A 25,149-nucleotide genomic window follows, 5' to 3' on the forward strand; every position below is an offset into this window, starting at 1 on the left:
TCCCACTTTTACTTATAGCTTTGTCCAGATTTCTTGCTCTAAGAGGTTGAGAGGTATGAATCCAGGAGCTAAAATTGAACACTGTACTGAAACTAGAACTGCATGATACACTTTAACAGAGTGAAAGCTGCCAGACTTTGACAACTTTTTAACTATTAATCTATGTTTACTACTAAAATTTGTTTTTTAAAAATAAACATTTACTTAACATATTTATTTTTAGAATTATTTTATGTTTAAATATTTTTAAACAAACTGTGTGTTATTAGAGGAGTAATTTGATTTGACTGATGTGATTTTATAATCAAGGGATTTTTATGTGATTTTTTTTTTTCATTATTTAGACCTGACTCAGTTGGTATGTAACTCTGATGAAGAAAGTCCTGGCATTGGATTAAAGTGCTTAATAAAATTAAAACCAAAAGTGGGAAATGCAACCAAACTGAAACTGAGTCAAAAGGCAACCACGAAACAAAACAATCGCCACCAGGAAGTCAGCCAAAGCTCTTTATTCCAAAACCAAGCAGACAAGGCTGTCACCAGCCACGAAAAAACATGTAAACGCCTTAATCCTCTGATAACGGACAGTATGCGTTTTCATCAGATTCTCGACTTCTTCAGACAATCAGTACATTCAATTAACACAGTATATATAACGTTGACCATCAATTGATTAATTGAAATTATTCTAAAATTTAAAGAGACATTTAAAATTAAAATTAAGAAAGTCATTTCAAAATACCGTTTAAAATATTGCACATATGACTGTTTGTAGAATTCATAAAACATATGTATGTAACATTTAAAAAAAATAAAAAATGTATATGTAATTACATATTTCCATTAAATGTTTCAAAGGGCATAAATTCATAAATTCATGATGTAATAATAATAAAGTGCTACTGCAAAGAAAACAATTCAATATTCACATATTATGCTACCACTTGAGATAAAAAACACAACCTTCTTGATATAAAACCTATGGATTCTTATACGTGAACATTAAAACCTATGAACTTCATAATGTTTTCATAAGAAAGACTTGTTAAAACTCATAAAATCCCATAAAATAACTTTAGATAAAACAAAGAAATAAACATAGTGCGAGCCTAAATCAGGTGTAATGGAGCCTTCTTGTGGTTATAAAAATTATTACTGCAAAACAATTAACTTACAGTTTAGCAGCTCTTAACTTGAGTAAAGGTAATATAGATATATTGTCATTAAGCCCTGGAAATTTATCTACATTTAGGGCCACTTGCCACCACAGCTCCCTATATTCAATTCTGGTCTCCCAAGGACCTCCTCTAACATCCTTTAAAATGCTTTCTATAACTAAGAACTTGAATTTATAATCTTTACATACTTTGCTATGCTTATATAGAGCATTACTCTCCTTTTTAATAGATATTTCATAAGTATGTTCATAGATTCTTTTTCTTAAAGCTCTTTCAGATTTTCCTATATAGAAAGCCCCACATGTTTCACAAAAAGCCAGGTATACTATCCCTTTGGTATCACAATTAAAGTATTCCTGACTATTGATCATTTTGTTTCTACTGGCTATATAATAGCTGTCACTATTCATAACATAACAACATTGCCTACAGTGCCCACACTTGTAAGTACCTTTTCTAACTGTTTTAGAAATGTTACTCAAGTTAAGAGCTGCTAAACTGTAAGTTAATTGTTTTGCAGTAATAATTTTTATAACCACAAGAAGGCTCCATTACACCTGATTTAGGCTCGCACTATGTTTATTTCTTTGTTTTATCTAAAGTTATTTTATGGGATTTTATGAGTTTTAACAAGTCTTTCTTATGAAAACATTATGAAGTTCATAGGTTTTAATGTTCACGTATGAGAATTCATAGGTTTTATATCAAGAAGGTTGTGTTTTTTATCTCAAGTGGTAGCATAATATGTGAATATTGAATTGTTTTCTTTGCAGTAGCACTTTATTATTATTACATCATGAATTTATGCCTTTTGAAACATTTAATGGAAATATGTAATTACATATACATTTTTTATTTTTTTTAAATGTTACATACATATGTTTTATGAATTCTACAAACAGTCATATGTGCAATATTTTAAACGGTATTTTGAAATGACTTTCTTAATTTTAATTTTAAATGTCTCTTTAAATTTTAGAATAATTTCAATTAATCAATTGATGGTCAACGTTATATATACTGTAAACAAATCACCCAAATGCCGCACAGCAAGCCGACAGAGTTCAGGAACAGCGTTACCAAAGAATAAATAAATTGAAGCCGTTAAGTAACAGCGTTTTATGGTGACTGACGTTATATATACTGTGTTAATTGAATGTACTGATTGTCTGAAGAAGTCGAGAATCTGACGAAAACGCATACTGTCCGTTATCAGAGGATTAAGGCGTTTACATGTTTTTTCGTGGCTGGTGACAGCCTTGTCTGCTTGGTTTTGTAATAAAGAGCTTTGGCTGACTTCCTGGTGGCGATTGTTTCATTTCGTGGTTGCCTTTTGGCTTAATAAAATTAAATTTACAGTGTGGTAAGAGCCTGTTTCATTCTCCTTTTTCGGATATTTTCTTTTCTTGGGAAATGATTATACCACCTTGTGTGGATTTTTTTTGGGGGGGGGCTATAAACATAACATTATCTTAGTTTAGTTGTTTGCTTTCTCATAGCAAATTTAACAAACCATTTGTTTAACCTGTAAAGGGCAATGGCTTAATTACTTCAGCCCAGAAACAAAAGAAACTACCAGTACATAAGCTCTTATACACACACCTCTTAACTGCCTACATTTTAAAGTCTGATTTCTTTTCATAGTTCTATTCAGATACTTCTCTGAAATAGACTGCACTTGTATTTTATGACCCTTGCCAACACAGGAGATGCAAGAGATTATATTTTACATTTCAAAAACTAGATTCATACATTCCTTCTTTTCATCTGCTTGTACATTTTCAAGAGAAAAGGGCACAGGGTTACACATTTTGTGGATAAAATGTGCTATTAGAAGAAAATAAGAAAGCATTGTACTGACCATGCCAGCAGCAGAAAGCCCTAGACAACAAAGCAATAAGGATAAAAAGGCCACATAATCCTCTTCACTGAACCATGGTCACAATCCCAGAAGAGGAATGCATCCAAAAATACATTCACTGTGACACTAGAAAACTAAGAGTGGCTTTCCTTTACTAATATTCATGGTTTCAGGAGCCTTGCTAGTCACCACTATTTATCTGCAGTCCCCTCTAGATACATTTTATAAGCAGTACTAAATAAGAGTATGGCACAGGCTAAAACATTTAGAACGTTGTCCTTGTACAAATCAAATTCCACTGTAGTTAATGATCTCTTACAAGGACATAAAATATTACCTTTACAATTAACTTTTACATTCTGAAACCTACTGTTTTTTTTTTTTTTTTTTGTATTGTGTGGGCATTTCTTAAGAAATGCCAATACGTGTGGTGCAGGGAAGATATTTCTATGTCTGGATGTTATGTGAGAATATAATTTTAATTTAAAAACTTCATCTTATGATATGGAGGACAGTGGGCAGGAAAAAATAAAAACATCATTATGGGAACTAAACAAAAATAAATAATAAACTTCAGTGCTGGATAAAGCACGTGGAATTGATTATACACTTTACACCATATATCACTATGCATACACAGCATTCCCATCTACAAACTATAAAACTTAACAAGATTAAATAAGTTATAAGTAATATTTGTTTTTCACCTTTGCACTGGAGACCCTGACGGAATAGGCCTTTTAGCAGCTTTTTGCAGTACTGGCAAACAGTGGGTCTGGTATATGAATGAACCGCAAAGGTATGCGGCACTTTAACCTTAGAAAGCAGCATTCTGTCCATATGAATTGGGCGACCTGTATATGAAGAATTTGGTCGTCGTGAGAAAGACTCCAGTGGGGTTCGGTTAGCCTATAAATTAAAAAAAAAAAAAAATAGTCATCTCAATAATAGCTTCTTTTTCAAGATGAAATTACACTACAGAATTTACACAGATCTAAAAGTGCAGCAATAAAAGTAGTTAAATTCCAAATCTAAGTACATGTCAAACAATTTGATCAAGCACTGCATGAATGCAAACAAAACATGAAAACAATGCTTCCAAAAGCATGTTCATATCGGAATGGCGGTGAAGGTAATGTTGCCTTACATTTTCTGAATGTTGGATGATGATATCAACTCCCAACTTCTCCATTTATTAACAGCCCTTTTCTGCACCAGTTCTAAAAATTGTTAACCAGTAACATAAATCACATGTTCCCCAATTTCAGCACAGTCATTTGCTCTATGATATACACACCAATGTTGTTGTTTTTTTTATAGTATTTTTCTTTTCTTTTGTGGCTGACAAAAGTCTCACTGGGTTTATTGCCTACTTTCTGTTTAGAAATGAGGTGGCATTTGAACTAAATGATGGAAATCTGGCCACAAGTCCACAGAAATTTCCCAGTTCTTTTGAGGATTTTCCCATAAGTCTATGTGACAGTAAAGATGCAGCTTATTGGAAAAAGTGTGAACTATTTCTGCTAATGACCCGTTACCTGAAAATGGCCAAATCTTGCTTCTGTTTATTAGCTGAAGAAAGGGAGAAATTAGATAAATACACTGGTCCTGCTAATGTTTCGGATTTACAGAGCGTTATCATTAAATAAGAAAACGATTGAAAAAACATAAGACAGTGACTTGCAACAAATAAGTAATGCAGTGGATGACAGAAAGGAAGAAACTTAGTAGACAGTCTATTCAAATTTTGAGCTATCACTAGGAAAGAAGTATTAAAGAAATCTGAGGTGCAGCAGTATATCCTGCTACTAAACATAAACAAACCTTAAAAAGAAAAAAGTACATAATACTGCACGGTTCTAGGGGAAAAAGGAACTGTAGTAGTACTTATGGTTTATGTCAAAGAAATACAAACCCACGTGCAAATCAACAGCAAGACGTACAGTATTTCATGGAGAGATGTACTTACTAGTCAGTTCCAGGACCGAAAGAGTAAAGAAGGATGCAGTCAACTGCTTGCAAAAATCCTGTACACAGATTATTATACAGAAAGCTGAGGATGTTTTCAAGGAACTGCAAGTGTAAAACTGCTCTGACTAGTTAAAAAAAAAAACAAAAACATAGTATCTACCCATTTTTTTCTTCGTCGAAAGACATATATGAATATTAAAAAGTACATCAAGGCACCAAAAATCACTAAGAAGTCCACAGGTACCCTGAATATGGAACACAGACTCCACACAGGAGTGCAAAACACGCGTTTATTCAGCAAGCAAGACACACATTAACGCTGTACACACACTACGGTTTCATTTCAATTACTTCTTCAGATGCTGACTGAATCCCATCAGATTGCTTTTATAATGCCAGCCTCACGACGCAGCCTTTGCAATCTGCTTTTTCAAAGCTATACAAAGATGTTTATGAAACCTTTGAGAAAAAATCTCCAGCTGAGCGGGCTGTGAACCAGGAATCCCATGCCAGCAGGGACAGAAGCCTCATGCTCAGTCATCCCCTTTTTCATTTCAATCTCAGATTTTTTCAACTTCAACAGGTCAACATAGCTTCTATTTTTTCAGCCTTTTCTCCTTCAATATTTTACTTATTTAAACACATCTGAGTACGTGCTTGATTTCTTTTCCTCTAAATTACTGTCAACAATTTCCTCAACGTATCTGAAACTCGAAATACTTGGTTTGCTGAACACGTGCAAGATACCATCTAGTCATAACTATTTCTTCTACATTTCTGGTTGATTTTCTCTTTCTTTCTCTAAAATTCTTCTTTGCTGACATCCATCCTTAAAGTGAAAAAATACTGTGGCCTTTTTTTTACAATTTCTTTTTCAGTTTTTAAACCAAGAGCTCTCTAATCTGTATGTTGATCAGTGTGCCACCATCTTGAAAGTCCCAAAAACTGATGTACTGCCTCACTGAAAAGTAACATACAATAATTAAAAACTGAAGATTGATATTTTAATCGGGTCTATATTAGATCACTGAACGCTTAAAAAAGCAAACTGTGATTAATCGACCCTATGTAAGCGAAAGCTTACAATGTCGAAGTGTCAGAACAGCAATTTTTTCCAAGGGGAAAAAAAAATCACTGTTCCAACAAAAAAAATAAAAAACAATTTCAAACATTACATTAAGTGGGGGGCTGCATCCCCCACACCCCCCTACTTAAATATACCAACTCCGAGACCATACTACAGTGCCGAAAATGGCAAAATACCAAAGCAGCCAAGCAAATTATTTCCCAGGGAAAGAATTTGCTTAACACTCGCTTCGATATTTTGCATTTTCAGCTTTTTATGTTCGACGAAGACACATTTGAAAGAATGCATCTTCGGTCTTGTAATACAGACCCTTTTAATCAATACAGAGTTTAAGCTTATAATGGAAATAACAGAATCATAAAAAAATCTTCAAAATAGAACATCAAATCAACTCTACTGCATTCCTACTAACAATAAAACACATTTTCATGGATCAAGAAGAATAAATGGTTGTTTATTACCAATAAACTACAAAAAAATCAACTGATAAGTTAGCACACAAGTTACTGCGGAAATGAATAATGAGTGTATATTCCTATTTACTTATACCAGTTAATAAATGAGTAGTAGCGACTGGCATATGGTAAATGTGCACTGCTGCCTTGGATAATATCTAATACCTGCAACATCCAAATATGTTTACATTATACAGCTGCAAATCACAGTTTTAAAGACCTCACACCGAGCCCAGTTTCTTCCACTACAATTTTAAAACCAATGACTGAAGCTGTTCAGAATTACTTTTTTACAGAAACACACATGGACAATATTTTGAATGAGAATGTAATGATATCTCTCCAGTACCATCAGCCCTTCCCCTGGCTTTATGGTAACACTGCCACCAGAGGCTTACAGCACCCCAGGAACATAACTACTCTTTAGCCTTACAATATGTTAGATTTTAAATACTGGTATAATACCAATAGCTTGAGAAACAGTTGAGTTTGCATCAACCCAATAAGCATACCATTAAGTAAATACATAAGCCACCAGACTCAAACATTTAAAATCGAATAATAAAATGTTTTACTTGACATAAAACCAAGCAATGTGCTCTGCAAAACTATACACAGAAAGAAATAGCAAATAAGGGTTTATGCAAGCAGATGGCATAAGCAATTTTAGCTAAGAACCTATCTCGTCCTAGAACTACTATTATCTAAAAGATTTACTGCATTTTAAGTCACTCTAACAAAGTCATCTAAAGAGCAGATGCACAGTTTCACAACTACATGAATCCCAGCTTTGAGCTCAGTTCCAGGAATGCAGTTTACTTGGGCACACTCCAAAAGCAAGGCAGTAACCAAGCTAAAAGTCTCTCTCTCTTTCTCTCAAATTAAAGGGATCACATATATAGTATTTCCTGTTTTAATTCAACCTGAATTTAAGCTTTCCTAGCTCAACAGCCAAATAGCACTTGGGAAGTCCACATAAGGTCATATTTCAAGCAGCCTTCAAAATAAGCACTTCAAGAATATGTACATTTCAGAGGTTATTTTTTAACAGCACTACTAAATTTGCACTGAAAGCAAATGCATATTCTGTACAGTTTATATTTTATAAGCTGCAAGGTTTACTGGAAGCAACACCAGTTTTACTTGTACAGATACTTATGAAACACAATTACATTTATAGGATCATAGGAGATTACTAGGCTAATGGCCATGGGGCCCTTACAAGCCTAGCCAAGAGTTTATCCCCAAAAAAGAAACCTCTATTAGCACCTGTTCCCTCTGTCAGTGAGGGACACAGGTGGAACCCCTGGGAGAAATTTGTGGTTTCCCATCCACTCATCAAGGTTGGGCTTCAAGAGGGTCAGTGACAATTTGTTTGACGTGTATGGGGAGTCTATTCCAGAGACGGGGCAGCCTCTGGGGAACAAACAGCAGTTAATGTCACATATTAGATTTAAGCCTTTTGATCGGGAATGCGAGAGGAGTTAGACTTACAGACATGGAACATCTCTAGTAGAGCAGGGTCTGAGATTGTCTTGTAGGCGAGACACAGATCACCTCTGAGCAATTTGTACAATACCGAGTAAAGTGATACAGAGGACAGATGTTAGGGGTCATGTATTCTCTTTGTGAGGTATTTCTGTGTCCTTTCCAGTTGGTGCAGGTGTTTGGAGAAGTACACACCAAACAGGGCACTGTACTCAATTATTGGCCTAATGAGGGAGGAGTACAGAGACTAATAACCTGCTTTTTTCTGGAAGCAATCCCTTTACTTATGAGATGAACCAAGTAAAAGTCTTTTCTGACCACTGCTGCTACATGAGGATCAAATATGAGATTGTTGTCAACCTATGTACCAAGGTCTCTCACCACAGGCTGTGTGCTTAGGGGGGGTTGCCGTTGATGTGGTAATCAGTATTGGTTGTGTTTTTGCCAAATGGTATAATACATATTTTTGCGTTTAACTTAAGGCCATGACTTTGGCACCAGTCATTTGTTGCTGAGAGACCCTCTTGTAGTATATGTTAACATCCACCCAACTTACAGTCATCCGCAAACTTGGTCAGCCACAGGCCTTTTGTCTTTGCCTGGGCCCCTGAGAAGTAGATGCCAAACAAAAGGGGCCCAGAGGACAGATACTTGGGAACACAACTAGTGAGAGGTCTACTGTTTAAGGTGATGGCACTTATTTTGACCTTGTGGGTCCCATCATTGAGCCAGTTGGCCACCCACCTGATGAGATAGGGATTTATGCCAAGTTGTGTTAGGTTTTCGATGATGCCCAAGTGGGGATTGTGTCAATGGCTTTGGCCAAGTCAAGGTAAGCTGTAAGTACTGGGTTTCCCTCATCCAGTGCACCTTGGTGATGGTCTCAAAAATGTCAACCAGGTTCAACAGGGAAGATCTGCCCTTGACGAATCTGAACTGGGTGGGGGGTCAAGTACTTGGAGACTGCCTATGTCCTTGTTTATGAGGTCCATAATAATATGCTCCATGGCCTTACAGATCAGACTTGCCAAGCTGATGGGGCAATAGTTAAGGGATGACAATGGCAGTTCTCCACTCTGCTGGAATGAAGCCTGTACTTAGGCTATGGTTCAATAGGGTGATCAATGGTGAGGCTAGTTCTTGGTGGAGATGTTGCAGAATACAGCCTGGGATACTATCAGGTCCCATAGAAGCTGTGTTCTCTGCCTTGGATAGGGCCTTTATCACTTGCTCTACGAAGATGTGAGGTGCTGGTCAAGTATCAGGGATGTTGACTGGGCCTTTGAAGGGGGATAGGGGGATGAAGTTTGTGCTGAACATATTTGCTAGCAGGTTGACTAAGTCAACAGGATCAGTGTACGTGGTACTGTTAAGAATTAATTTGGAACAAACCGGGCTTTGCCATGGAGGTTTCTGTTATAACTGAAAAAGGCTTGTGGTTATCCTTTGTTTTGGAGGCTAGTTTTGATTCATAATTGGCTTGGAGGTTTTCATTAGTGATCTAATCTGCTGGTTTAGGCTAAGGAGGGAGTTTTTCCAATTGGGAATTTGTGTTTTTTTACCTTTGGACAACAGTTTCTTCCTTTTGTTGTAAAGCCTATTGATAGAAAATGTCCACCAGATAGGTTTGTGTTTCCTTGAGGAGCAGGTTTTAGCTCTACTGGGTATGGCTGAGTCCATGCAGTTGTACAGGTGCCTGTATACTGCACTGGCATACTGTTCAGCATAGCTGTCTGCATCCTCTGAGGGGGGCGGTGGTGTGAATCTACAGATACTCTCCCTTAGAAGGCTGTGGTCAGTTTTTGAGAAGTTTTTTAGCCTGGTTACGGTGGGGTTGGACGAGATAGGCACTTTGAATGAGAGACTGATGGTCTGATCTTACCAGGGAAGAACTTACTATGGGGTGGTGAAGCGGTCACCCATGTTGGTGAGAACCAAGTCTAGAATCTCATCTCTCCTTGTGTGGGGGGGGGGGTGAGACAAGCTGGTTTAGGGCAGTAGAACTGATGAAGTCAAGGAATTGTTGGGTGAGTGCATTAGAGCTGGAAGAGTTTACCCAGTCTATGGGGGTAGTTGAAGTCACCAAGGAATCAGGGTGTTAGGGGGTACCTTGATGGAGTCAAGTAGATCCAAGTAGGAGGAGTGGTTGTCCTAAGTCATGGACGGGGGTCTATAACTAGGATGGCTGTTTTGCTAATTGTCAATTGCACCTGGACAAGTTCCAGTGCATCATGCTCAACAGTCAAATACCTCTTGGGAAGTCCACATAAGGTCATATTTCAAGCAGCCTTAAGCTAAACTCAGTATAATACATATTTTCTATCTACAGATGATAGGTACAAACTTCATTCAGCTAGTCACATTCTCCTATGAAAACAATCACACTTGCTTTAGTATATGACCACTTCACTCCATTTCCAACCCTTTATACCCTCAAGCAAGGTTCCCTGAGAAAAGTATAGTTGTGTAAAATCTTGCCATAACAGTCCTAGATGTCATTTCCTTCACTGTTGCAGTATTCCTTACACTTGGGATTCCCTGCTGAGGGTAGCCGACATCCAGACAGTATACCAAAGTATAATGTTGTTTTAAAGTATGCCGAATGTCACATGTATGCTCCTCACGCTGCATAGGGCATAAAAGTGACATCCAGAAGTACCATCCTCAGAACTGATTGCCCCATTAGGAACACAAGTCCAAGGAAAAAACAAGAGGCAGCCAAGTACATCTAGGACGGAAAAAGACTAGGGGGAAGAGAGAGGGAGGGAGAGAACACTGCAACAGTGAAGGAAAGGTCATCTACTGTTATGGTAAGATCTTACACAACTGTACTATGTCCTTCCATTCACTGGATGCAGTATTCCTTACATTTGGGAGAATGCCAAAGCCCAGTAGAGGCATCTAGGAAGCCATGAAGAATGGCCCTAGCAAAACCAGCTCTAGCTCTAGAGATACCATCCAACTTGTAGTGCTTGGTAAATATATGCACAAATTCAAGGTAGCTGCTTCAAAAATAGAATTAGTATTCAACCCCTTGAAAAAAAAGCACCATAAAAAGCCACAGCTCTATTAGAACAAGCCTTTACAGAAGAAGGAAGGCTCTTACCATGAAAAGTATAACAAAAAGAAATAGCCTTTGAGATCCAAGAAGAAATAGTTTGCTTGGATATAGCTAATCCTAGGGACCTAGGATGAAAAGAAACAAACTGATCAGATTTTCTAATAGGCTTAGTCTTACCCAAATAAAATCTGAGTTGTATATGCATGTCCAAAGTATGCAGCACCCTCTCACTAACAGATTGTGGGGAGGGAAAAAAGTAGACAAATTAATAGACTGATTCAGTGATACCTCATTAACCACCTTAGGCATAAAAGAAGGCACCCTATTTTTATGAAATATTACAAATGAACAAGCTATATGGGCTTGAAGCTCAGACACCCATCTGGCAGAAGTAAGGGACAACAAAAGAACAGTCTTCCAAGAACAATGTTGCAAGGAAGCTGAAGCAGAAGGATCAAAGGGAGCCCGAGTCAACTTCTCCAAAACAAAATTAGGATCCCAGGAAGGAGGAATAGGCATCTTGGGAGGTCTAATATGAATGACACTTTTAAGGAATTGTTTGGCCTCAAATCTAAAAGCTAAGAGAGGAGATAAAGGCAGACAAGCAGAGATAGCTGATATTTTTATTTATTTACTTGACATTTGTTAGCTGGCTTAGTCCGACTGGGCAGCAGCCCTTTTTCAGCAGAGGCCCGAGGACAGAAGATCCAAGTAGTACATGTAACAAAAGTAATCAAATAACAGAGTAAACAAAAACATTTAGAGTTAACAAATATGTTAAAATAATCAGAGAAAAAAAAAACATGCTAGAACATATACAGTGACTTAAAGCATAATAGAGTTCAAAAGTTACATACAGTATTAAGAAAATTAAAAATGATCAACAAGCATGCAAAATAAACTGAACACATACATTATAAATGTATACTACATACAGGAGATCATCCCAAGGCACAAATCACTAAGTCTACAGTGTGGCAGGCTGTGAGAATTTGTGAGACAGAGAGAGAGAGAGGAGATGGTTGCTGAAGGAGTATAAGAGTAGGGGAAGATAGGGTTAAGTTGGGTGTTAGCATTGATTGGCATGACCATAATTTATGAAGGCTATCCTTTAGAACTGTTTTAAAAGAATTAGGGTTTGCGATCAATCTAACAATGTGTCACAGTTTATTCCGGGTATTTGCTACTGAGTAGCTGTAGAGGACTTTGCCAATATTTTTGTTGGGCACATATACTTGCAGAAGATGCTGCTGAGAGCTACAGAGGGCATGGTTGGGAGTGTAGTGATGGATGAGGGGAAGAGAGGGGCAGCAGGAAGGTTCATGCAAGACCGAATGAGTCATGAGAAGCTGGGGTAGTAGGATTTGATGATGAAATTACAGTCAGTGCAGGTTTTTCAAGGCTAGGCAGTGGTGAGAGTGGTAGGGGTGATTGGAGGCAAATCTTGTATTTTTATTATAGGTGAGTTCCAATTTAGACAGTAGGTTCGAGTGGAGGTTTGTAAGAATAGGGCTGCATAGAGTAGGGTGGTGAGTAGGAAAGCTTGTGCAAGGGAGAGCCTAGAAGCATTAGTGTGGAATTTTTTATGCCTGTAGAGCAGGCCTAACTTTTGATGAGTGTTTTTAATGCACTACTGACTATGGAGATCAAACTTTAGCTGGTCATTGATAATAACTCCTAGAAGTTTTGTGTGAGGTTCAAAACAGATGACAGTATTGTTTAGGGAGGAGACAGTAAAAGTAGCTTTATGATGCTGGAGAGATTTAGGATGGAACAGGAGAAGTTTAATTTTCTTAGGATTAAGTAGAAGCTGGTTGGGAGTTAGCCACTTTTCGATTGAGTGCAGAGACTCTTGGATGAAGTGTGAAGATGGGAAATATTGTCGGAGAAGGAGATGATTGTGTAATCATCAGCATATCGTATACTAAAGAGAGTGGAGAGGAAGAGTGGATAAGTGATAAGTGGGCCTTAACAGAAGAATAGGCCAAACCAGCATTGAGCAATTCACACAAATGAGAGAGAACCAAAGGAACATCCACAGTAAGTGGGCCCAAGTTACAAGACAGAGATACCAAACAGAAAACCTCTTCCATTTGGATAAGTAGGATTTCCTAGTAGTGGGTTTCCTAGCCTCCAGCAGGACCCACAGCATGTCCTCAGAAAAAAAAGGCATCTAAATGGAATCAAACTCCTATCACCCACAGTGTCAGTTGAAGAGTGGACAATGGAAGAAGGATGATAGATCTCTTATCTTATGTGAGTAGATCCATCCTGCGAGGTAACTTGAGATGATTGCCCGTGGCTAAATGCAGACGTAGAGGGAACCGATACTGTCACAGCCAAAAGGGAGTCACCAACAAGATTTTGGGAGCATCCTGTTTAATTCTGAACAGGACTTTTGGAATGAGAGGAAGGGGAGGAAATGCATAAAGAAACATCCCCTTTGAAGAAAGAGAGAGGGTTTCCACCTTCCACACCAGAGGACCTGGGACTCTGGCACAAAATAGAGGAAGTTGTCTGTTCAGAGGGGAAGCAAATAGATCTACTTGAGCAATATCCCACTGGTGGACAATGTCTAGAAACGCATCCCTGTGAAGCATCCATTTGATGGGATTGAGTTAAGGACCTACTCAGAGTGTCTGCCACAATGTTTTGACCTGAAGGAATGTAAACTGCTTGAAGAGTCACTTGATATTGGACAGCAAGATCCCATCCAGGTGTTTCCTCTTGCACCAGAAACTTCCCACAGTTGAGAATCCAGGGAGATGTGGAATAGGCAGTAGGCCCTGAGTGCACAGAACACTGGAGACCACCAGGAATGGGCTGTCCTGAGCAGATTGATGCATGTCCACAAGCAGAGATGTTGAAAGGGATGGATACCTGTTGGGGTTGACCACTGTGTCCCCTGATGGGAGAACATCCTCTCTACAACATCTAAGGCAGAGGGTGAAGTTGGCACCCTGGAGCCTGAACATCTAGGATATAAGGATATGCCAGACTCCGGAACCACTGCCACCTGCCCCAATGCCTACATCAGAGCCACACTACTGACAGCAGAGGCACAGAGCAGGAGGGACAACTAGGAAACCTAAAGCATCACCCTGACCCAGAAAACCCTATGTCAAAGTGTTGGCCCCGAGTTGAGGAAACAAAGGCAATGGTAGGAGCTGATATGAGACAAGCCAATGAATCCAACTGTAGGGCTGGTAAGGCAGTTGTAGAGCCCAAGGGAGGAAACAAGCTTGGAGCCAAAGCCTTGAGTCAAGGACACAAAGTCGACAGGATCAGACCTAACCGCACCTGGGCTTGCAAAAAGGAGCACATAAGCTGCTCCAGTTCAGCGGGTCTTAAACCCCCAACTGATTGCAATGACTGAAACAAAAAAAGACACTGATGGAAGCTCTTCTGCTGGTTGACAGGCCATGGGAGATTAGGTGTGATTTCTGAAATCTGATGAATGTGCCAAGGCCCCAGAGGAGCTGAAGATCTTTGTACCTTCGGATCCAGAGACAGCATGAAGAAAGAGCTGATTACTTCTGATCTGCTTTGAAAGGATTGAGGTCCTTTGATCCCTCCTTATGACTCCAATCTCCTTTAACAAACCTGCCGGGTTGAGCAGAAGAGAAGGAAGAATTACCAGCCAGCAACAGACCTTGAGGATTAACATCGACATGAGCATCCCCAACACAACAAATGCACCAGTCGTGCATGTCTTGGGCACACAATATACTTCCTGAAGGCACAGTCCACACACTTCTTAAAGCCCTTATCGATACCACACTAAAAATCTCCACTATCTATAAAACTATAAACCAACATACACTATGCTGCTAAGTATGAAAGCTTACAAAATGACAAACCTAACACACACAGGGCAGGAAAATACCACAAATGAAACACATTACCTAAACCTTACATACGCAACCTATACTGCTTAACCCTATGCTAACAAAAAAGCATACCAAAAAGACCATCAACTACTAATAAACACTCATACCTCCCATCTCCAAAATGAGGAACACTAGCCCTCACAATGTGGAACAAATGGGCAAAATGTGGAACACATTGTAATGGCATACTAACTTCAACTTGGAATATGCCGGTTTTACTTATAAAAAGATACTTTAATGAATTAATATTATTCATTTCTATTTACTGTGGATATCAGTTAAAAAGGTCCTAACACTGGGTGTGTAACAGACTCTTCCAATGTGGAACTTCGAGGAACATGAGGTTTTTAAGACACTAAATGAGGTACGTTCCTCATAATGAGGTACACTTGAGAGGTATGTAAACACTAAAGTAGAGGAAAGGGAAAGCACGATTTATCTAACAAGAACTCAAAAAGGATACATCCCAGAGCTCGACTACACTGCTGTCCAGGAAGGCGGCAAATGAGATAGAGGCAATCCTAGTAGAACAAGAGATTATGGATAGAGGAGCCAGGACTCAAGGGGGCTGATTTCTTTTGGATATGGCTGGTCTTGGATCCTATAACTCACAAGTTGAACCCAGGCAGCAAAAACAATATTGGATTATCAATTATATGCATAACACAGATTTATGTATATTTAACTGAAAGACAGTTGTAAACTTCACTCAGCCTGTCACGCCTCCTTTTAAAACAATTAACTTGTGGACAGTGGGTAATAACAGAATGCAAAAATGCAGTCAGCTGAGAAGTTACTGCAGCTGAAGTTTCTTATTTCCCCAAAATACAGAAAACTTGAAGTTGATTATATTAGTATGCAATGACTGAGGCTCTTAACATGGAATGGGGTGTTTCTCCTTTAGACAGACACACTTCAAATGCAACTATGAATAGTTTGAGATGTCTGCCATGTGGAATTCAAACAACTGTCTTGCCATTAATTATGCCATGGAAATGTTATTTTTCTACAAGTTAAACGTTTTACATATAGTTGCTAATCTATCTTGTAAAATTGGGGTCAAATGAAATGCATTGGTAAATGTGTATTTGGAAGAGATATTGGAGGTGAGCAAAGGGTTAACATTATGATCAAAGTCCACTGATGTTTAGATGCTATGCCTATAAATTCATTAAAATGTATGTGTGTTGGTGACAAAGTGAACATTCAGGCAAGTTTTTTTTTTCCACATCACTACCAGGTCCATTAATGCAGTCCAATGACTTAGGCTGGCTTCTGAAGCAAACAATAATGATAAATCCTTCTTTAACTATGTTAAAAAAAAAAAACTAAGAAACAATACCCAACATTGCTCTGAACTAATTTATGATGATGATGCCTCCTTTTCTGACCCAACAAACACATTTAGTGCCAGTTTCTCCCCAAGACTTCTATCAAAAGCCCTGAAATATCTCAGTCCCTTACTATCCCAATTATATCTAAAAATTATTTACTGAAAGTGCTTACCAAGAACACAAATACTTCCTCCATGGTACCGAGCAACGGAACGGGTTGCTTAACTAATAGTGTTAAAAATGCTCTTGTACACACATTCCCTTTTAATACTTTTACCTAATTATCATTTAAGACAAAGGTAGACAAACAGAAAAGAGAATAAACCATAATTTTTAAACAAGAAATATCTTTATTAAATTATCACGTATGACATAGACAATCTTACATTTGCATAAATTAAAACAAACCATACTGACAATTCCAGTTGCAAACATTATATATTACAAACCAAGTTGACATTATTGCAGTTGCAAATATTATATATCACTTATACTTTATCCAGTCATTATCAGTCAAATATTACAAAGCTCATTCAAGTCTTGCTTTCTTTTAAATCTCGTTCCTCCTTTGCATGTATTGTTCCCACAATTCCCCTTTTTGTCCTATGTAATTTGTCCTACCCCTTTCTAAATATCCCATTTCCAGTTTTTTTTATCTCTGTTGCTATGTTTGCTACTTCTAGCAAAGTTGGTTTAGACTTTGATTTCCATTTTCTAGTAATTGTTTTTTTGGCAGCCACCATAATTAGGCTCCGCAAGGCTTTACTATGTCTAGGCAATTCTAACTCTGTATCATAGCTCAAAAAATCATTTCCTTAATTACACCAGTTTGCTCACTCAATATCTCTGACAGAGCAGTCTGCAGGGAATCCTTAAAGTCTGCCAATTCATTAAGTACAGTTTTGTACCTACCATAAATGTAGATGTTCGAGGATCCACATTGCTGCAGTCCTAACTATTGGGTAGTCCGCTGTCCCAGTCGGCCCGAATACCAAAGTATACAGGGTACTAATGCGCATGACCGACGCCATATCCTCAGTCTTTTCTTGCCCCAGATGTCAGAAGACCCTAAAAGACAAGGCCAAAACCAAAAACTCCAAACATTCCTGCACCAAAAATATGTACAATATACACAAAATTACCAGAGTATAACCTCACCTACACAACCACCCCTAAACACAGAGGGGAAGGAGGGAGGGTAAATTGGACTGCAGCAATGTGGATCCTCGAACATCTACATTTATGGTAGGTACAAAACTGTACTATGTTCTTCATTCCACATTGCTGCAGTCCTAACTATTGGGTAGAATCCCAAAGCAGAGGTAAGGGAGGCTGGCAAATCATAAGGAAGCAGGAGCTGACAACATGCCTTGCAAAATAGCTGTGGCAAAACCTGCCCTAGATTTAGAGTAGAGAGGAAGGTGATAATGCTTAGAGAAAGTATGCACTGAACTCCAAGTAGCTGCCTCCAAAATATCCTTAGTTGCCACCCCCCTTAGAAATGCTGTTGAAGTGGCAGTAGCCCTAGTGGAATGAGGCCTAATCCCAGCTGGAATCTCCTTGCCATGATGGGAATAACAAAATGCAATGCAAAACCCAATCCACTTAGAAATAGTTTGTTTTGACAGAGGCTTGCCCTGAGAACTCAAAGCAAAAGAAACAAACAACTGCTGAGACTGCCTAAAATCCTTAGTCCTGCTTAAATAATAACGCAATTGCCTGTGTACATCTAAAGTGTGCAAAATCTTTTCCCCTTTATTTTGGGGATCTGCATAAAAAGTAGGCAAATGAATAGTTTGGTTTAAAGCCACACTAGAAACCACCTTAGGCATAAAGGAAGGATTAGTACGTAATGATACCCTATCCTTATGAAAAATCAAAAGGCTCTACCGCCATAAGGGCCTGCAATTCGGAAACCCTTCTTGCAGAAGTAAGGGCCAACGAAAAAGCACGCTTCCGTGACAAGTATTTCAATGCAGCAGTAGAGGCTCAAAAGGTTGTAGAGTAAGTTTCTCCAACACAAAATTGAGATCCCAAGCAGGAGTAGGAGCTGGGGTCTTATATTCTTTGCCCCTCTAAGAAATTGCTTGAACAAAGGATGCGAAAACAATGGTGGGTCACAATCATAGTGAGCTGAAATTGCTGCAGCATGAATCTTAATGGAAGAGAAAGACAAACCTTTGTCCAATAACTCAGTAAGATATTGAAGAGCCACACTCAAATTAGGCTCAGAAATCTCCAAATTGTTTGCTGCACTCCAAAATAAAAATCTCTTCCATTTTTCTGCATACACTTTCCTTGTACTAGGTCTTCTGGCTTCCAAAATCACATTTAAAACTTGTTGAGGAAGTTGAGACCTGCTGTGTTTCAAAACAGAATATGCCAGGCTGTTAGATGAAGAGAGTGAAGCTTGACATTGAGCAGGTGACCGTCCCTCTGAGACAACAGGTGTGGAATCAAAGGTAAAGGCCATGGAGGCTTCCTTACCAGACTCCTCAGTAATGGGTACCAGTGTTGCCGAGGCCAATCTGGAGCTATCAAAATCATCCTTGGCTTGTCTTGTCTGACCTTTAGGAGCACCTTTGGGAGAAGAGGCAGAGGTGGAAAGGCATACACATGAAGATTTTTCCAACTGAAAGAAAGAGCATCCACTTTCCAAGCTGTGTGATGAAACCTCTTTGTGCAAAACTTTGGCAGCTGGTGGTTTAGTGGAGAAGCGAACAGATCTATGTCTGGAGTTCCCCATGACACTGTCAATTTTGAAATACATGAAGATCCAGTTTCCACTCGTGGGGATCCATGATTTGTCTGCTTAACACATCTGCTAAGGAGTTCTGTGCTCCGGCAGAAACCTTGCCTGAAGAGTTAGTTGCAAGCTGAGCGCAGTCTCCCATAAAATCATTGCTTGCCTGCACAACGGGTAAGAATGTGTTCCCTTGTTTGTTGATGTACCACATGACAGTTGTGTTGTCTGTTAGAATCAACACCTGCCCTGGAAGAAGCAACTCCTTGAAAGCCATTAATGCAAACTGGACTGCTAACATCTCTTTCATGTTGATATGTAGATGCTGTAGTCTGGCAGGCCACTTGTCTTGTATCCACTTTCCATTTAGATGAGCTCCCCAAGCAATGTCTGAGGCATCTGTCGTTAGAATCTGACTCGCCTCTGGCCGGGTCACAGAGAGTCCCTTGTTTAGGTGACATTCCTGAGCCCACCACAAAATTCCTTTTGAATGCAAGGTATTATTTGAATGACAGTGTCCAAATCCTGGCAGTGCTGTGTCCATACATTTTGAGATACCATTGCAGCTTCCTCATATGCAGTTTGGCATTGGGAAGCACCAGAATACAAGATGCCATGAACCCTAAGGCTTGAAGGACTGTCCTTGCAGTCAGCCCGGACTGAAGAGATAGTTGATGGAAGTAACTGGAAAGATTCTTTTGTTTGTCCGGGGTTAAAAGGCCATCTGGGCTGCTGTATTCAGTCTCACACCCAGAAAGCACATGTCTTGAGAGGGTACTAGACTGGACTTTATTTCGTTCACAGAATACCCTAGGCATCTTAGCACTGCTATCACATATTCCAAATGCTGTAAAGGTCTTCCTTTTCTTGAGCCAGAATCAGACAGTCGTCCAAGTAAGGATAGATTTGGATTCCTTTTAGCCTGAAGTAAGCTATCACTGGAGCCAGAACCTTTGTGAATACTCTGGGCAGTGGATAAGCCAAAGGGCAATGCAGAGAACTGATAATGAGAATCTCCATCTCAGCAGATACTTCCTGCAACTTAGTCTGATAGGCACATGAAGGTAAGCTTCCTTGAGATCTAAAGTTACCATCCAGTGATCTTTGCCCAGCAGAGGTAAAAGCTGTTGTAACGTCAACATTTTGAACTTGGGAATGTCCAGATAAGTGTTGAGGATAGATAAATCCAAAATTGGTCTCCACGTGTTCCCCTTCTTGATTACTAGGAACAGGCGAGTAAAATCCTAGGCCCCTTTCTGGCACAGGAACTGGCTGAATGGCCCCTATTTGGAGCAACAGAGAAATTTGCTTGTGAGCCTCTTTTCTTTGTAGAGGAGGAATGTCTGGCATGCCTTTGAAAGGAGGCAAGGTATGGAAATAAAACCTGTAACCGTGGTGAATGATATCCAAAACCCATCTGTCTTGGGTAATTAAATCCCAATTTTCTTTGAAAAGAGCCAGCCTTCCTCCCAAAGGTGCTGCCAGGCGAGAATGTACTGGCAGCTGAAAAGGTAGGTCATTGGGTCTGTTTACGAAAGGATTGACCCCTGCCCTCACCAGAAGTCTGAGCAGGTGAACTCCCTGTTCTAGGCCTAAAAGAACCTTGAGCTCTGCCCCTACCACGTCTAGACCTACCCCTAGACTGGGAATCATAAGCAGGATATGTCCATCCCTTAGAAGGCCAATTTCTACTAAACTTGGAGGCTGCACCTGCAAAAATCCTTAACAGTTTGCATAGACTTAGCCTTGTCCTCCATTTTCTTTAAAACTGCTTCCACAGGCGAACCAAACAACACATCAGACTGTAAAGGAGCATCCAAAATCCTTGTCTTAACATGCTCAGCTAAATTCTGATCCCTCAACCAGGCGTGCCTACGAAGAACAGAACCAGTGGCAGCCACCCTCGAGGAGGCCTGCACAGCATCAAAACCACACTGCAAGGAATGCTTACCCACCTGTTCAGACACATGAACTAAATCCTGCAACTCTTTACACTCAATACCTTCTGCCAGAGCATCCACCTTAGATTTCAATTGTGAAAGGAGATAATTCTGATATTTTAACATGTGAAACTGACAATTCAACGCCCTCATGGCTAAAGTGGAAGAAGTATACACTTTCTTTCCCCATCTATCCAAAGCCCTTGCCTCTTTATCAGGAGGAACAGGATTTTTAACAACAGAAGCCTTCACACCTTTAGGCCCCTGAGAGACAGTTTCGGGTCTGCCCTAGGACTCTTAAAAGATACTTATGAGCTTCAGGCACCCTATAGTACCTATCCGGTTTAACTGGGGCAGGAGGCAAAGAATCAGGATTCAGGGAAGCCTCTGCAAAAACATCTTCCACCACATTCAGAACAGGAGGTATAGCTAAAGGCCTATGCTGGGGTAAAACAAGAATTCCCTAAGCCTCTTCCTGGAATCAGAGAAATCTTGACCTTCCCATTTAAAATGCTCCCTCATGGAATGCAGAGTCTCTGAAAATGAAAAATCCTCAGGAGGAGAAGCTGAAGGAGTAGAATCATCCACATCAGAATCAGAATAAGGAGGATACTCCTGCAAGTCTTCAGCCAAAGACTCAGAAGCCTCCGAACACTGCTCAAAACCCTCAAACTCAGGTTCCACCCTAGGCCTCTTATCAGGAGGGGGCATAGAACCTCTAATCATAGTAATCAAATCCTCTGCCATTTTAAGCATATGTTTCTTAGGCAAAGACCCTGAAGCACTAGGAGAAACCCCCACTGAAGTTAAACTTGGCCTGCCTCTCAAAGAAGCCTTGGAAACAGAAGGGGAGGCTCTAACCACCTTAGGAAGAGAGGGAAGAACAGCCACCTGAGAAGCCCCTTCAGCCTGGCCTACTTCCTGAGAGGACACATCCTGTAACAGTAAAGTCTCTCCCTGAGACTCCAAAGAAACTCCTGGCACAACCTCCGGCTCCACTGAGCCTTCTAAAGAACCGGCGTCCGGGACTGTCGGTTCTTCCACTCTAGGCTTTGCTGCTTTGTCCTTGCGCTTTCGGAGCATCCGACGGCATTTTATAATTACAACGCTTCCCAAAAACTAACCTGGCACAGTCTAACCTTCTCTTAATAGTGCGTTTGTTAAATCTAGCACAAGAGCGGCATCCAACAACGGCGTGCTCAGGCCCTAAACAAGGTATACACAAAGTATGGTAATCCCTATGAGGTATCTGTTTCCCACAAGAAATACAGTTATTCACTTTTTCTGACATCCGGTTAAATACTGAGGCAAGAAAAACAAAATATTCCCCAACGGGGTACTTAGCCAACTTTGATTCGGTCTGAAACTCTGACTTCAGAAACTTTCAGAACGCCAACCTGCACTCGCAAAACAGCTTCTGCATCGGACCATGCGGCAAAAAAGACTGAGGATATGACGTCGGTCATGCGCATTAGTACCCTGACGTACTGACGTCAGTCTAATGCGCCTTGACCGACGTCAGCCATATACTTTGGTATTCGGGCCGACTGGGACAGTGGACTACCCAATAGTTAGGACTGCAGCAATGTGGAATGAAGAACATCACCATTGTTTTGGTGTTAATCTTAGTGGCCTTGCAACTGCCCGCCCCCCTTGTAAATTTGTGTTTGGATACTCCTTCTGGGCCCATCTCATTTGCTCACTAAACTGAGTGCAGTGAGATCATATTCTGATTTCAGGCACTCCTACTGTGTACAAAGAGAGCATCTGGGAAACAGGAAAAAAAAAAATTAAGCTTGTTTCTTGCCTTTCCTGTTAAGTGGTATAGACTATTTGTAGGCTTCTGAGCCCCCAAGCCCTTCTGTGTTGGAGGGAAGCCTTCTAGCTTAGTTTTTTTTTTCTTATAACTAGCCAGTTTTCTAGTTTCAGCACTCAAATCAGTTTCTTTGATCTCAGCACTTGTTCAGAAAAAAAAAAAAAAAAATTTCATCTGCTTTTACTGTACTTGTGTTTCTACCTACTTTTTTACTTTTGCATCATCTTAAAAGTACTCAATTGTATTTATTACTGCTTGGTGTAACTCATTCTAAGCCTTTTGGTTTAAACACTTGGGCTTCGGACCAGTTGTTTTGCACTGAGAGGGTTTGTGGTCTGCACTGTAGTGGCAGAACAGGTAGCTTACATCCTTCTAGGTTGGGAACTGCTGATTGAGGGCTCAGTGTCTGTTATTCTAAAAGTGTATTAATTCTGGTTTAAGCACTTGGGCTTTCAGGCCAGTTATTTTACATTAAGAGGGTTTGTGGTCTGTACTCTTGTGGGAGGAGAGGCTGGACTCTGCCCTTCTGAGCTGGGAATTTCTGGTTGAAGGCTTATAGTGCATGCATATCTGAACTGCTTCTTACTGAAGTTGGTGCGCCTTGTTTGCTGTGGCATAGACTGGATTCGGGCCTGCTGGATCTAGCTTTGTTTGTGTAACTTGAGCACTAATCCAGGCATTCTCTAAAGTATTCAATTGTATTTATTACTGCTTGGTAGTAACTTGATTAAAGTGTAGCTATCATTCTAAGTCTTTTGGATTAAGCACTTGGGCTTCAGACCAGTTGTTTTACATTAGGAAGGTTTGTGGCATGCACTGTGGTGGCAGGACAGGTAGCTTTCATCCTTCTAAGTTGGGAACTGCTGATTGAGAGCCCAGTGTCTGTTATTCTTAAAGTGTATTAGTTCTGGTTTAAGCACTTGGGCTTCAGGCCAGTTATTTTACATTAAGAAGGTTTGTGGTCTGCACTCTTGTGAGAGAAGAGGCTGGACTCTGCCCTTCTGAGCTGGGAATTTCTGGTTAAAGGTTTATAGTGCCTGAATATTTGAACTGTATCTTACTGGAATTGGTACACCTTGTTTGCTGTAGCATAGACTAGATCCAGGCCTGCTGAATCTAGCTTGTTTATATGCTTGTTGTTTGTTTGCTTGTTATTTCCCTGGAACGCTAATTCCACCTAATACGCGGCTTCTCAGTGCTTCTGTGGATCACTAATGATATCTGCATTGCTTACTGTACTTATTTCCTTGTTTCACTTGAAAGAAAGTTACTGTTTGTCGTTTTTGCATTTAAGTTACCTGTAACACAATGCACTTAAGTTACCTGGAACTTGCTCACTAAAGCAATTATATAAGTCAGCACTAAAAATTAAAAGCACTACACCCTCACTCCTCACTGGCCCTGGTTTTCAATTATTAAGGAATTCCCAATATTATTCTAGCATGTCCAAAGGTCAGTTGTCAATCTCCTCTCCGGTCCAGCTGGTGAATCTGGGAATCTTGAGGCAATGTTACAACTGCCTCATGTACACAGACAACCCTCTCTTCCTCCCAACAAATTCCAACACATGTGAGAGATGCAACCATATAGCCAAACTGGAGTGCTCTCTCAACTCAATACTGGCATAACCAGTCAGGAGGAGAAGGAAACCACACTCACTACAATTCCAGTCTCACATAGACCTACCACGACAGCAAACCAAACACATAATCACACAAAAACATACTCGGAGGCTCTAAATAAAGATCTGCCGAAGCAGCAGAGACCTCCAAAGCAGACACCCAAGCAGCCGCTACCCCAAAACAAAACACGTGCAACACATATCTCACAAAACCAGTGTGCCAAACAGTCACAGCCCTTAAGACTAAACAACACACCTGATACACTTGTAATAGGTGACTCTATCGTCAGGCACACTGACGTCCCGCTCACCAGGCTGAACAAGGAGAGGGTCATGGTGAGCAGCCTGTCGGGCGCTAGGATCCGCCACATAACACAAGCACTCAGGTCACTCCAAGGCAAGTACAAATATGACTCTGTCATTGTCCATGCTGGTGTGAATGACCTGAGACGTACCTCCCTGGACTACATGAAAAGAGACATAAAAGAGCTCTCTGAGCATGTAGCCCAGGCTGGTATGACCCTGACCTTGAGTAGCATCTTACCCTCACCAAGAATGATGCCACAATATGAAGACAAGATGATCAATTTCAACAATTGGCTTAAGTACTGGTGTCATTCAAAGGGGATCCAATGCCTGTCAGCTTGGGATGATATGTTCGACAAGCCACAATGCTTCGCGAGGGACGGCTTGCACCTGTCACC

General features: G+C 40.0%; 1 protein-coding gene across 1 annotated transcript in view; it reads right to left on the minus strand.

Moving 5' to 3' along the window:
- Positions 1-25,149, minus strand: part of PRKD2 (protein kinase D2) — a 3,293,129-nt gene that overhangs the window by 2,155,448 nt on the left and 1,112,532 nt on the right. The window contains exon 5 of the mRNA XM_044081637.1: positions 3,747-3,948. Coding sequence (XP_043937572.1) covers positions 3,747-3,948 — 202 coding nt within the window. The remainder of the gene's footprint in view (positions 1-3,746; positions 3,949-25,149) is intronic.

This window comes from Protopterus annectens, chromosome 1.part0 (assembly GCF_019279795.1).
Source record: "Protopterus annectens isolate FY-2018-M chromosome 1.part0, PAN1.0, whole genome shotgun sequence".
Classification (NCBI taxonomy): domain Eukaryota; kingdom Metazoa; phylum Chordata; order Ceratodontiformes; family Protopteridae; genus Protopterus; species Protopterus annectens.